At 37.4% G+C, this 15,463-nt stretch overlaps 2 protein-coding genes across 2 annotated transcripts in view; both read right to left on the bottom strand.

The window, feature by feature from the left end:
- lrp3 (low density lipoprotein receptor-related protein 3) overlaps nucleotides 1-9,461 on the bottom strand; it is an 18,029-nt gene extending 8,568 nt beyond the window's left edge. Inside the window, exons 1-6 of the mRNA XM_016530740.1 lie at nucleotides 9,434-9,461; nucleotides 8,694-8,940; nucleotides 5,486-5,624; nucleotides 2,564-2,769; nucleotides 733-1,127; nucleotides 430-651 (exon numbers count right to left, since the gene is read on the bottom strand). Coding sequence (XP_016386226.1) covers nucleotides 430-651; nucleotides 733-1,127; nucleotides 2,564-2,769; nucleotides 5,486-5,624; nucleotides 8,694-8,778 — 1,047 coding nt within the window. The 5' untranslated portion in view covers nucleotides 8,779-8,940; nucleotides 9,434-9,461. The remainder of the gene's footprint in view (nucleotides 1-429; nucleotides 652-732; nucleotides 1,128-2,563; nucleotides 2,770-5,485; nucleotides 5,625-8,693; nucleotides 8,941-9,433) is intronic.
- A 1,059-nt stretch (nucleotides 9,462-10,520) lies between these two features.
- LOC107722390 (G patch domain-containing protein 1-like) overlaps nucleotides 10,521-15,463 on the bottom strand; it is a 9,265-nt gene continuing 4,322 nt past the window's right edge. The window contains 9 exon segments of the mRNA XM_016530742.1: nucleotides 10,521-10,683; nucleotides 10,816-10,952; nucleotides 11,049-11,143; nucleotides 12,165-12,305; nucleotides 12,404-12,665; nucleotides 12,835-13,153; nucleotides 13,820-13,947; nucleotides 14,102-14,280; nucleotides 14,374-14,745. Of these exon segments, the coding sequence (XP_016386228.1) occupies nucleotides 10,644-10,683; nucleotides 10,816-10,952; nucleotides 11,049-11,143; nucleotides 12,165-12,305; nucleotides 12,404-12,665; nucleotides 12,835-13,153; nucleotides 13,820-13,947; nucleotides 14,102-14,280; nucleotides 14,374-14,745 (1,673 nt within the window). The 3' untranslated portion in view covers nucleotides 10,521-10,643.

Genomic DNA, 15,463 nt, shown 5'->3' with positions numbered 1-15,463 from the left:
ACAGGCCCGAAAAACAGCGTGTTTCTGCTTCCACTCAAAATAGGCATTTTCAAAATGATTTAATAATTGATCTGTGGAGTATTTTGAGCTGAAACTTCACAGACACATTCTGGGGACACCAGAGACTTGTATTACATATTGTAAAAAGGGGCATAATATGTCTCCTTTAAGCTTACAGACCTGTTGCTATGACAGCAACTCCGGGATGAGCTTCGAAGAACCAAATAGTCCAAGATCATGCCAAATCGTCAACAATCAAATCCAGCTTACTGAATTAGCGACGTACGAAGAACGGGCCCCTGATCATGGTCTACGTGATCTTTTGATACAACGACCCGTTACAGTACTATTGCAAAGTATTCAAACAAGACACACAATGTCAATGCAAATGGAGAACATAATTTATCAGCATCACCAAGAATGAGAGACCTGGTAGGTGGCGTTGAATCCGTGTCCAGGGCTGTGTGGTTTGGCGTGGTAGAAGATGCTCATCTGTCCCTGGGACGACTCCAGCAGGGCTCGTCTGTGGTTATTATGGTGAGAGAGACTCTGTAGAAGGCGTTCTGCATGTTCTCCCAATCCATCGTAAACACGGACAGAGTCTCCCACACCCAGCTGTAGATCCACCTGCAGCACCAACGGCTTTGGGTCCTGAAACAAAAACAGTTAAGCAGTATGCTGTATGTGATTTAATGCAACCTAAAATAAGAATATATGAGGTTCTTATCGTACTTGTGTGTCTAGGAACCATGTGCAGTGAAGATCTGTGCCAGCGCTCCTGTTTGGACGGAAAAAATCAGGTGAGGCAAACGTCCCATAGAAGTTGACTAAGCGTTTTCCACAGGACGTATCGGGACAGTGGGCCTCGTCGGATCCATCAGGACAGTCCCGGGCTCCATTACAGCGCAGAGACACCGGTAGACAGCGGGTAGATTGGCTATCAGAGCACTGCAAGGTACTAGGCGGACACAGACTGACCCGGGCAGGTGTTGGTTGGGCAGCACAGCTCCTTTCGTCTGTATTGTCTCCACACTCGTCCAATCCATTACAGCGCCAGGAACGTGGAATGCACTTACCATTTCCACATAAATATTCATCGTTCTCACAACTACTCTGACCCAGTCGACCTAATGAATAAAAAACAGACAGAGACAAAGAGAGTCTTTTGCACACGTAAACACTGACAGTTTGCTGAAATAAGCCAATCAAATCTACCCACTCTGCAGATGGTGTTTGCCTGGTGACAGCTTAACAAACACAGCCGTTCAGTATTATTGATTGAACTGCACCTCTGAGGAAAACGCACAAACACAGCATTTCACTCCTCACACGCACACACTCATGCACACATGCCCCGTGGAGTTGAGTAACGACAGCCAATTATCTCCTTCATCTTCATTAGCTACATATTAGATCTAACTAAATAATCAACAGCTGAGATCTGTCTAATACACACTGACAGTAGTGCAATCCAAATATGCACATATCATTATGTAACAAGTGCTGCAAAGCATTAGCGTTTCATCACGGCTCTATGGCCATATACTATTGATCTGCTAAGCCTGCATTCGTCTGGTCAATCTGTGCTTACAGTAAATCTATATGCCACGGCAACAGCCTTTGTGATTTAGTGGCTCTCTAATGTAGGAAAACAACTAAATCTGATGAAACATTACAACTCAAAAGGAAATGCATAAAGTATGATAAAAAAATATGCCCAATCAATTGATATTAAATCCTAGAACACAAAAGCATAATATGGCATCACCACTGTACTTGTTTAGAGTCTTGTTCACCCAAAAATGTAAAAAAAAAAAAAAAAATCACTGGAATGGCAGATTATACAATACTGTTCAAACGTTTGGAGTCAGTATGATTTTTTTTTTAATTGAAAAAAATTTACTTTTATTCAGAAAGGATGTAATAAAACAGTAAAGATTTACAAAAAAAGAGTTCCTCAATAAAAATAATTAAGAAGCATAACCGTTTTCAGCATTCATAATAATAAGAAACATTTGTTGAGCACAAAATCAGCATATTAGAATGATTTCTGAAGGATCATGTGACACTGAAGACTGAAGTAATGATTGCTGAAAATTCAGCTTTGCCATCACAGGAATGAATTATATTTACATAAAATAGTTATTCATGAGATTTTTACAATATTACTTTTACTGTTATTTTGATCAAATAAATGCAACCTTTGTGAGCACTTAGCTCAAAAATATTTTTAAAATCTCAGTGACCGCTATCTCAGTGAATCTTAGTAACTTCTGAACGGTAGTCTATGCTATGCTAAGTCTATAACTTGTTGCATGACAATTAGTTATGAGACACACAATAACAAATGACGCATTGTGAGACACCAGGATTGAATGTGTTCATACATAAATTAAATTTGTGAGTATTGGCAGTAGAGAAAATGACAGAAAATGAGTTTTTTCACACAGTTATCATATTAGAAGAATTGGAATATAGGGCACAAGTATTAACCACTTTTACTATAAAACACAAAAGAGCAGAATGGGCTCTAATGGAACATATTCACACTAAGTTCACTCACCACGAATGTAAGATAGTCTGAAGCCTTGTGCCTGTCCAGTGCTGTTAGCCTGAGAGTGGAAGTAGACCCAGACTCGTCCTCTGGAGGAGATGAAGGGAGGAGGAAGAACAGAGCCACAGAACCGATACTCAGCTTTCCATGTGGGGCCGAGCAGCAGCCAGTCGCCCCTGCAGCCCCCCGTGTCCTCCACATCAAAGCTGTGAAAACTGGACACGGCAAACACACGGTGCTTAATACATCTCTGCTGCTTCAGCACTTCTACTGTATAATAGTGTATACTACATAAAAACTTCTAGAACAATATCATCAAATGAAATGTCAGAGGCACAATAAATCGATAAATCGAAGAAAAAAAAAGTCAAATTAATATTCTAAAAAAATAAAACAACTTTATCCAAGCATAGCAGAGCTGTTTTCTTCTCTTCACCTTATGTGACCCTTTTATGTGTTTCGTTTTCATTTCAAGGTTACATTTGCAACCACACCAACCCCTTCTGCTGTGACAATACAAGACAGTTCTGTTTGTGTAAAAGGTGAGCAGTATATTGGAAAATATACTTAATATACTTGCAGAATATTTTCAACTGCCCATCATATCTATTTTAATATAAGATATCAATTTTTTATATAATGAATCATATGATTGGTATTTATATCATATTAAAATTATTATACTTAATAACATACTTAATATACATATTAACATTAAAAATCCCAAGTTTTATACTATCACAACAAAGAAATTAATTTTTTGCTTCTTTGGTTTAAATGGATGGTTTGAGTCTTTTTTGCCATGCCATTAAAATAAAAAATGTCAATGTATTAAGAAATATTACATGTGCTTCTTAATTGTTTTCCTTAGGAAAACTGTTTCATTGATATCATAGTATTTCCTGTGATACCTCCTTAAATTACACAATCATATTGATTTTTCCACATAATAGGAATGACCCTAATAACATTTCAGTGATACTAAGGAATGGGAGACCATAAGCAAAAGAGAGAGAATATGTGCAGTGGAACTATTATCACAGAGTACTCTCTCTCTCTCTCTCACTCACACACACACACACACACACACACACTAACACAAATACTCAAGAGTGAGAGATAAAATCAGCATCCAGTACCATTACAGAAGAATGGGCTATTTGCAGCCAATAACTTGATAACATTACATATCTATTGCTATGTTCTCTTTCTTATTTCTCTTTTTTCCCAGATTTTGCTACAAAACTCTACTTAAACTCTGCTGTTTGTTTTACAATAAATTGCTTATTTTTATTTTTTATTATCTGTGTTTTTTTGTTCTGTCACTGTCATTCTGTTACACTGTGGAAGCTTCTGTCACGAAAACAAATGACTCGTATGTGTAAACATGCCTGACAATAAAGCTCATTCTGATTCTGATTCTGATTCTAATGTTTCATGACCATTTGAGTGGCAAAACATGTCAGACTAAGACATACTCAGATGTTCTTGAACAGATTTCACCTAATGATTTATAGTTGAGGCTGAAATATGATATCACAATTATTTCAGCCATAAGCAAGAATAAGCACTAAAAATAAAATAAAATAAATAAATGGTTAATTCATCAGAATGCAGAGATATGACTTTCACCCCTACTGTCTGCAGAATCTATTTTAATTTATATGATAAAATACACATTATTAAACTGCACTTTCACAGTGTAGTTACAGTCATCAAAATACAGACATTCAAATCTCCTCTGGCTGTCATTTAAATGGACATGCACATACACATTATGCAAAGCTTCTGAATATTTCAGACAGGTCTCAACAATAAGGATGACCTGATGGCCTGGGGCCAGTGCCAGACAGTTTTTGGCCAGTTGGCATAACTGCCTCTTTACCTATCAGGCCAGTGCTGCATTGCAACAATGGCTTATATTCAGTGATCTTACACAAGTGTTTTCGTGCACTGTTTAGATTTTTTGATGTATTAAACATTGTTGTGAAATTGACAAATTTTTTAAATCAAGGTAACACTGGCTTGCTGGAAGACAAACAGCAAGCTTTTATTTGAAATTGAACTCCTAATAAATTATAGCTTACTTTAAAAAACAACAAAAACATTAATTACCTTTAAAAACTACAAATGTTAATATTGTTCTTTATAACACATAAAATATATATATATTTTTGCAATGTGAATAGAGAAAATATCAGCAGGAAAATAAAAGGGACCCACAAAAGAAATCTCATCCCAGTACTAGATGAGTGGGTCAGATTCCCATACGTCCGTCTGTCTGAGGCAATTTGAGAAAATGAGATTGATCAAGTATTGCATAAATGCCTCTACTCCAGCTTTTAGACAATGAGTAATTAGACAGTATGGATTAAAAGAAATTAAAATTCTATTTATCAGAACTATTATCCTTTTCCACTTCAAGGTTCAAATCTCAGAGGAGATGATGTCATGCTTTTAGATAATATCATTAAAGCGGTGATGAAGCCCACACACACACACACACACACACAACAGTGGCAGGAGAGGCAAGAAATAGTACATTATAAAATCCCTGCAGTCAGCTCTAGTCTTACAGCAGTCTAAGCACTTTCATATGGAAGAATGCACAAACTAACATGCACTTGCAAACAGGCTCATAAACACTGAAATGCAAAAAAACAATTAATTAGTTTGAAAAACCCTTACATTGTTTTTTTTGTTTGGAAATACCATACAGTCATACAATTGACCATGGGGTTTCTAACAGTGTGAAAGCTGCTGTGACTAATTGATGTTCATGAAAAGCAGCCTTTCTTGCACAAGAACGGGACAGACCCCATGAACAGGACAGATGCTGGTGGGACATTTTGTTATGTATCATGGTAATAGAAATAAATAAGTCACCACTCATTTAATCACCACTGTGAGAGACTGCTTGTGTGCGTCTACCTGATTGTGATCACATCTCCGCGGCTTCCCTGTATATTCCAGCTGCAGTTCACTCCGGGCGGATAGTTGAGGGGCCATGATGGGCTGTAGATCACTCCTCTCCTCTCGGTGTGTAACTCCACTTTCCCACCACAGGCAGCTGAGGAACACACACAGAAGACATGTGCATTGTTTGTGTGTGAGTGACTCATGAGTGACCACAGCTACTAACACACTGTGATTGAGATGACATCAACGCATCACACCAGGCTTTATGGATTCCTGAGGTATATATGATGGCAAGAATTTGATCCACTCACTCAAGAAGGATCAGAGAGTGCCTGTGGAATTGCACTGACACATAATACTCAATTTAGTGGGGACGTGTGTGCTAATGATTACGAATCTCAACAGAAATACAATAAGACAAGGAAGAAATAGCCTGGGAAGCAACAGAAATAGTCCAGGAAGAAAGAGAAAGTCCAAGTAAGCATATAAACTATTAACTGTTTTCTTTAGCATTTTTTTCTCCTTTCATTTATGCTAAGGTCTCTTGAAAGACAAAAAAGAACAGTAAAGAACTGTGTCTATTTATGGACCTTTAGACACATGAATTTCCCAGACTTTTCCAATCATTCGTTATTTCTGGATTTTTAGATAATAATAAAAATAAATAAATAAATAATAATCATCTTTGAATTATCCGGTCATTTGTGATTACTGGATTTAAAAATATTTCATACAATATATATAAATATCAAAATATAATCTATCATTATTAATAATAATAGACCTTGACTTTTCTGGTCATTAGTGATTACAGGGTTTTATATAATAATATATATTAAAATGTGACCCTGGACCACAAAACCAGTCATAAGGGTCCATTTTTGAGATTTATACATCATCTGAAAGCTGAATAAATAAGCTGTCCATTGATGTATGGTTTGTTAGGATAGGACAATATTTTGCCGAGATACAACTATTTGAAAATCTGGAATCTGAGGGTGCAAAAAAAATCTAAATATTGAGAAAATCGCCTTTAAAGTTGTCCAAATTAAGTTCTTAGCCATGCATATTACTAATCAAAAATTAAGTTTTAATATATTTACAGTAGGAAATTTACAAAATATCTTCATGGAACATGATCTTTACTTAATATCCTAATGATTTTTGGCATAAAAGAAAAATCAATAATTTTGACCCATACAATGTATTTTTGGCTATTGCTACAAATATACCCCAGCGACTTAAGACTGGTTTTGTGCTCCAGGATCACAAATATATAATACATTTAAAACTGAACAACAAGACAAATATTCTCTTTAATAGTTCCATGACCTTTTAAGAACTAGAAATTACAATGATAAAATTCCCTGATATTTCTATGTTTTGCATGACATGAGATCCCTGAATACAGATGGCAGCACATGTTGTGATGTAACACTCTCCTCAGCTCCATCCTTGACACTTACTTATTACCCTCCAGGATGAACACACATCTCTCACACACCCAGTGACTGCTTTTACTCTATATATAATATGATGATGTCTAGGAGCTGAAAGGAAGAAGCTAATAATACCCTGTTCTCTGTGTGAGAGAACAGGACAGAGATCAGGGGAATCCTGAGCATATGAGCACAAATCATTTTAGGATATTGATATATTGAGTCTCAAGGCTCACTGATATCTTTTTACTTCCCCAGATACATACAGCACAAATTATAATCTTAATCAGGGTAGGCAACACATTGAATTTTACACAGATGAAAATAAGGCAGTGAGGCTTAAATAACCTGAACTCAAAGCAGTCTTCCCCATATTATTTCTGTGTCTGCTTTGTTACGTTCCCTGAATGAAATCCTACCAAATCACCTATAAACACAAATGAGAACATTCTGGATTGGTTGTTTTTCATTTCAGAACTATTGCAAACTATTACAGTTGAATTTAACATCCTCATTGTCTTCATTTACCAGATGGAACATCCTCTAAAGGGAAACAGTATAAATATCAGTGATTCACACTCACATTTAGTGGGGAAAACATGTCTGGACGTGGAATATCCATAGTCAGTGGGAAAGGCTTGCATTTGGGTGTGTGAGAGTGATAAAGAAACAGAGAAGAAGGTCCCTTTGTCTGTCTGTGTGTGTGCGTGCGTGCGTGTGTGTGTGAGAGAGATGACGAGCTCTAGGTGTCATTGGTACTATCAACATGCCCCCACCCCCAACCAAACCCTCTTTTGTCACCACCCCTGGACTAGATACTACCTCCAATACACCACAGCCATTCGTTCCCTTTCTGTGCTTCTGTCTCTGGTATGAGAGCATCTGCTTGAGTAAAAGCAGGCGTCTCTTTCTCACTCTCTTTTATCTGCGGTTGTTTGTTGAGCATTTAGCTGACCTCAACAGATCATGTGTTACTCAAACAAGCCTAGAGTGCTATCTAGGAATAGATTATGGGTGAGATCAGATGCCCAGTGCTTGGCAGACTGTGAAAGCATTGCTGTCTAGGTGTGAACATAGATTTTATGCTCAAAACCAATGCTCAGAATGCTGAGGAGGTCGAAAAGTATATAACACATGATCAGATCTTAGTAGCATATTATGTTTTGGACTGGTTTAAGCAAGCCTGGAAGATGCTGGTGCTCAGTAGGTTTAGGTGCGAGTCTGACCTACTGAAAAGTGTCCCAAACATTTCTAAAACCAACTAATAGACCAGCCTGGGAAACCAGCGACCCATTTGAGCAAAATTGGTAAGTGCTATACGTGATGTTTACATTTTAATTACGAGAAGGTGTGCAGAGTTGCACGTGAACAACTCCATTTGCGTTTTTTTATCCACGAAGGCTGCACAATAATGCACATTTTTTTAGAAAAACACACAATCAGCCAGTCGGTCTTGGAGGAGATCAGGCTGATACCGCCGTGTTTATAAGTGCCATGGCAACAAGCCAAACTCTGATCTGTCCTCCTCGGTTCTCCCGGTATGAATGCTGCAAAACCTGCGTGCGCCGTTTAACCTTTCTTTGTCACCGCAGCCATTCGCATACTTCAACCTGTAATCACCTGAAATATTTAATATTATTCTGACACGTGGGCTGCAAAAGGTAAAATGCAATAAAAAGTGAGCTAGAGCTTGACTGCTCAAATATAAATCAACCGTGCACCTTTTGTTCTATTAAATACATTACAATTATAATATCACAATCCTTAAGAAGTCTACTTACCCACACAAACCCAAGCCCAGCGTAGACAAATCCATTTCATAAGGTAAAGCCGAATCGCCCCGATCCTCTCCATCATCACTGTCATCTTCTTCTCGTTCACAGCTCAGCTCATTTCCTCCGAATCCAGACAGATTTTGTAGCGCATCTCGTGTCGGTTTCACGCTCGCGCTCGGTTTAGCGTCTTGCTCGAGCAATAGCATCAAAAGCAGCGTCTCTCCCTCTTTCCGAGAGGCTCAGACAGAGAGACCTTCAGAGGAGAGACGGGATTGGAGGTTCAGTGGGGACAGCACAGGACACAATGATTCTTCATCAATGAATTGGTCTTCTTGGGGCGATCACTAAGCCTTTTATGTTTACTTAGTAATCATTACATCTTTTTCTTTTCTTTTTGCAATATATCTTTACGAGTAATAATATCGTTCCACTACTTCCATATAGTTCCACTGTGTGCCAATTATGTAATAAGATGTATGGTGAAGTAATAGCGGCAATGCAGCTCAGTGGACTTCATCTGTCCATCGAAGACTACTGGAGCACATCTCATGCAAAATAACGCTGAGATCATTATTCAAAACACCAAGATAATATGATGCTGATGTAAACGCCAATGTTTAACTTAAATGGAACATCTTAATACAAAAGACTGGATGCATTCGTGTAAGATCTTATGATGGATTCATGTAAACAGGTTTTTTTTTTTGCCTTGGTTTGTTTTCATGGTTTGTCTGGAGGAGACTTACCAGCTGGCAGTGAAAGCCTGCACTCTTGTGGACGGAGGGATGCATCGCTGGAAATCATGGCGTGTGCACCATTTTATTATTTACCATGCTTAGCAATACAATATCGTGTTAGAGTCATTTGAAAGATTTGTGGACCGACTGGTTTCTAAATTCAAAGGTGTTTGCTCAGTTTCTACAACGTACATACGACTAGAATGTCTTTGCGATACATTTCCAGTCGCATTAGTCCGTTTTGAATGCAATGTTTTATTATATTGTTATTTTATCTGGTGTTATGTAAGTTACCTAAAAGTATTGTTGTGCGTGCATGGTCATTTTGGTCATTTGTTTAAGTTGTATAGGTTTCGCTTAATTTTTTCCACATCGAAATGCGCGCTATTCGATCTGGTGTAACAGATAAGTTACACTGTACAAATGTGATGAACGTGATTAATTGACAGGATTTTTTTTTGTCAACTATATATCCCTTTAAGACACAAGATCTGACACAATTCAGATCATGACCAGATCTTGAGATATTTCAAATAATTTTACATATCTCATCAACAAAAGTGCAAAATACATATATTTTAATTTTGTACTGTGTTGGATTTGATCACAAACTTAGTTACACATGGTGTAAAGGTTTATAGCATATATATTCTATTGGTATGTTTTCTCTATATTTTTATTGCCACATAGCTGTTATTATTATTATTCATATTATTTTTAATGTATTGTTTTCTCTTCATCACTTGTGTTATGTTACATTTTATTATATGTATGTCTGCACTATGTCTGTACTTTTTTAGCACTATAAGCTACCTGTCACCATGACAAATTCCTTGTGTAAACACACTTGTCTTTTCTGATTCTGGTTCAGATGTTAGACAATTAAAATCTGGGCGAGGTCGGCTGGGGAATATTTTTATTAATCTGGAATATTTTATCTGCTCCACTTACGGCACCTAAACTGTCAGCAATATTTCAATTAATGAAACAGTACAGAATTAGAGTAAAGCTGGTTGACATTTTAATATAATAATCACTCACCTTTTTGTTTTTTATGGATTTATTAAAAAATATCTGCAATCATAACACATTCGCCATTAGGTACACTTAAATGCACCAACACACACACACACACAACATACGCACACACTCTCTCTCTCACACAAAATTAGTATTCATCTTGAAGTTTCTGTAAGACAAAATCTTCACTATTGGTTCTTCAGACACATTCTATCTCTTGTTCCTGATGTTTTTTTAACCTAAGCCAGAGAGAGAGAGAAAGAGAAATAGTCATATTTCAAGCTTTTAAATTACTAATATGTATACCAAGATAACCTTACCATTTACAAGATGCATTATAAAATGCTTTGATTAAAAATATGAGCTCTGACCTCTGGAGCAGTTCACTAGTAGACACAACTCTATTTTCATCCTCACTGTTGGAGTCTGTGCCGTCTGAGCTGCTATTAGACTCATCTACCCTCTTCTTCGGTTTCCCTTTATGCTTATATTTCTTGTTCTTTTTCTTCTGAAAAAAAGAAGAAAAGTTTAAATAAATGTACTTTTTAATTTTGCAAAGATGTCTGGCAGTCAAACTGGGTTCATCTGCTCCAGAAGAACCCACCTTTTTCTCTTTTTTGTGTTTCTTGGCTTTGTGTTTCTCTTTATCTTTCTTCTTTTGTTTCTTCAGCTGCGGCGAGTGTGCAGATGGGATAAACCCTGGTAAAGAGACACACAATGTAAAACGTCATGTTAATATAAAAGACAGGCTAGTGAAAAGTCCTGGATGAAAGAGAAAAAAGTAATAACTAATATTACTGCACCTGTATATTCAGAAGTCTCAGATATTAAAGAAACTATGTCTTGTGTGATTAAAGGCTGGAATACACTACACGACTTTTAAAATCTGAACAGATTTTTAAAACACTAGGCATCATACACTTACCGACTTTGTAAATAGTGACAGAGGAAAACTGTCCATCATACACTAAACGACTGAGGATCATTACCAGACTTTAAAGTTGTTTTGATTACAACAAACGCATACAGAAACATGCACACAGTTGCTAGGAAACTACTGACAAATGAAAACAATATGTGTTCTAAAATCGGCTAAAAAAAAATGTCTTGTGTGATTAAAGGCTGGAATACACTACACGACTTTTAAAATCTGAACAGATTTTTAAAACACTAGGCATCATACACTTACCGACTTTGTAAATAGTGACAGAGGAAAACTGTCCATCATACACTAAACGACTGAGGATCATTACCAGACTTTAAAGTTGTTCTGATTACAACAAACGCATACAGAAACATGCGCACAGTTGCTAGGAAACTACTGACAAATTAAAACAATATGTGTTCTAAAATCGGCTAAAAAAAAAAATCTAACGTGTTTGATCTCCTCAGACTGGATGGAATTATAGACTGAAGCTAAAAAAAAAAGCTTCATCATACACTACATGATTTAGATTTTTCAGACTGGCTTTGACTTTCAGCAAAGTAGCGTCAACTACATCAGACTGTAAATCGGTGGAAATTTGGAGCAAAAATCGTGTAGTGTATTGCAGGTTTTAGTTGAAATCAATTCCATCATTTTAGGATATCTAGTGACATTCATGCTTTAGACATTTATTTACTCCAATGCAAGTTACTATTATTGCTTTAACACGTGTTCACACAATGTTCACATGATAAATTGAGGGGGATGGTGACTGCAGTGGTTACAGTGACTGACCAGGAGGTGGCAGTCTGGGGCCAAACTCCTCTTCATCCAGGCCTTGTGATTTATCAGGAGCACTATGGGAGGAGGACTGGGTATTTTGTGCTGTAGTTGTTTCAGCAGATGGCTTGCTCTGGACTGTAAGATGCTTTAAATCTGAGGGCAAGAGAAAACAGTCAATAAACGATTATGACAATTTGACATCTGAATCAATGAAAGAGATTTTTGTGGAGCTGCTCATCTTCAGATTATACCTGGCACTTTGCTGATGTCAGGAGCAGGAGTGATCTGAGCTGAGATGGGTGGGTTGGGTGTCTCTGCACTGCTCTGAAGAGGGGCCACCTCTTCTTCTTCACTATCCTCTTCAGATGAAGATGAGCTCTTCTCATCTGAAGAGCTAGCAAAGATGGCTTTAAAGAGATCCATAGGAGGCCTCACTTCTTCTTCGTCCTCTTCCTTCTCCTCCTCATCAGTCTTTGGCTCAGTCTGCTTCCCATCGGACTGTGCCACTTTTATCTGCATAAAAGCGTGATTGTTACATTGAGATTACGTTGTATACAGTACTAAATTGAAAATACTTTAGCGTTAAATTTATTTCTGTAAAAGAGAAACTTTCTCAATTTATTCTTTAGGAGGCTTTTTAACAATTAGAGTTAAATGAATACAGTCAAGTATCCACTGGTACCTCTGGAGTGGCAGAAGCATGTGAAGAGTCGGTCTGGTTCTTGGCCCCAGCTTCGATTTGCTTGGCCGCTGAAACCTCACTGCGCGTTTCACTGAGGAACGCACTAAGTGGGTCTTTAGGTTCAGATACCTGCCCTGCTATGTCCCACCTGGATTTCTTATTGACTTCTGGAGTCAAATGGGGAAGGGTTGTGCTGGAGCTGGGAGGTTTGGAAGCACTCGGGGCCTCCCTGCTGACCTGGCTGCTATCCGTTATTGTCAGGAAGTTAAAGACTGAGTACTTATCTCTCTTTATTTTAGGCATTCCCACAGTACTGGACCTGCACAAGCCAGACAGGATAAATGGAAAGAGCGGAGAAAAAAAAATTATCTTCCAATTTGAAATAAATTTTTAGAACAACAAAAATCCAGTTACATTTTTAATTGACAGGTGGCCATAAACTATTAGCAAAAATTTTTTAAATATATATCTTCCAATTTGAAATAAATTTTTAGAACAACAAAAATCCAGTTACATTTTTAATTGACAGGTGGCCACAAACTATTAGCAAAAATTTTAAAAATATATATATATTTTAATTTTTACAGTGACAGTGCATCACCAATGTCAATAAAAATGCAATACCAAATGATAGTTCTATTTTTATTTAATTTTACTACAATATTGTTAGCATGAAAAGAAAAATGAAAAAGAAATCTAAGCAATAAAAGTGACTGAATGTAAATTTAAATGTAATCATTTTAATCAAATTTTTTATTTATTTAAAAGTTGGTGGAAAGTACAAAAAATAAACCAAAACAACACACATTGCATTAACAGTACTTGTATTTTCTTTGAGGCTGAAAATGATCATAATTGTATTGTGTACTCCTTCCAATTAGTGCAAATCACCAATGTTGTTTTGTTTTGTCCTGCTTTGTCCTTAATATACTCAAATAGTAAAGGAATATCTTCAGATACAGCATATGATGAAAATCAGTCTTACCCTGGATAAGGGTCTGGAACGTTGAACCTTTTACACAATAGTTTATCAGGGTGCCACTCAAAAGTGTCTCTGGTCAGCTTTCCAAATATCTTCATCTTCACAGCGGCCTGCTTGTCATCCACATCATTCTAAAAAAAGAGAGTGGATATTAAAGTACAAATATAATAAATGGTGAACTATTTTTGAACCATAAGCACCTTTTTAGTTCCAGTTTAACTAAACAAATTTCATGAACTTATTGCTAAGTACACTTAAGCGCTTGAACTGAAGGTAACTCCGTACCTCTTGATCCCGTGTGACCTCAACACTGTCTGTATCATCCTCATGTTTGCCACGTGTGAAACGTGAGGAGAGAGAAGAGTTGCTGGGCTTATAGAGTAATGCAGCACGCACAAATTCCTCCCTTTCTCTCCATCTCTCCCACTCCGTCATGGAAGAGTCCAGACTCGACTCCAGGGCATCTACAATCAGATTTGTAGAAATCAGATATTTAGCTAAGCCCAAATTAGCAAAGTCTAGGATAAATCACACCAAACATAACTGATCCAATTCACCTTTATCGCCCTTTTTGAGTTTGTTGATGTACAGATCATAGCGAGCCTGTTTCTGGGGATTTTTTGCAAAAGGTTTAAAGGTTTTGCTAGCATCTGCAGTGGGACCGGACCAAGCATTCAAAGCCATCTGCGTTTCAGAGGAAGCCTGAGTTTTGGCTGGAGAGGTTAGAGAATCGGGCTGTGGGGTGTTTGACTGGAAACGGCTGGACAGGGCCTGTAGAACAGCAGCTTTAGCCGAAGCCACCACAGCAGCTCGATCTTCAGCTGAGGAAAGGTTTCCTACGGACTTATTCCGCTCCTTGGCTACACTGCGGATCTCGTTCAGCCGCTCTCTGTCCTTACTGCCAAGCAGCTCAAACACAGAGCTTGGGCCTACAAAACATAAACACATTTTAAATTAAGTTTGGGTTAAAAATTGCCCATAATATATTATTGGGTTAAAAAAAGAGTGTATTCATTAAGATTCTCTCACATTCAAAACAAATGGTAAATAACAAACAGACCCTGATTTTGTACTACATATTTTAGATATAGATTATATTTTAATCCACAGAAGGGGTTGTGTGGCTCTGTCATAATATACCAGTATTGACAATAACCGTGATATTTGAAAAATGAAATCTTAAAGAGTTAGTTCACCCAAAAATGAAAATTAGGCTGCGTTTTACTCACCCCCGAGGCATCCTAGGTGTATATGACTTTCTTCTTTCAGACGAATCCAGTCGGGAGTTATATTAAAAATTGTCTTTGATCTTTCAAGCTGTTTAATGCCACTCAGCGGGTGTTGCATTGCTTCAGTCCAAAAGAACTTAAATAAAAATTCAAAATGTAATAATCACTTGAATCTAGCTTGCGCTCACTGCTGTACACAGAAGCAGTTCCGGAAGCATGACGTATGAGGTCAGCGTTGCGCATGCGCTGGTGAGTCTCGTGAAAACCAACGTTTGTTTACAGGATCAAAGGAAGCAAAGTTTCCTTACTTTAGCAAAGGAAAACCAGTCTCCTCTTGGCTTATATCGAAATCCTCTGACATTCTTCTTTACAAATCCTCGTTTTGTACTTCTAATAAGTGACCGTTGTTTTGTTTTGA

Source organism: Sinocyclocheilus rhinocerous, unplaced genomic scaffold (assembly GCF_001515625.1).
Source record: "Sinocyclocheilus rhinocerous isolate Xijiao unplaced genomic scaffold, SAMN03320098_v1.1 scaffold1115, whole genome shotgun sequence".
Taxonomy (NCBI): domain Eukaryota; kingdom Metazoa; phylum Chordata; class Actinopteri; order Cypriniformes; family Cyprinidae; genus Sinocyclocheilus; species Sinocyclocheilus rhinocerous.
Note: the sequence above shows the minus strand (reverse complement) of the source record. Positions and strands in the feature narration are given on the sequence as shown.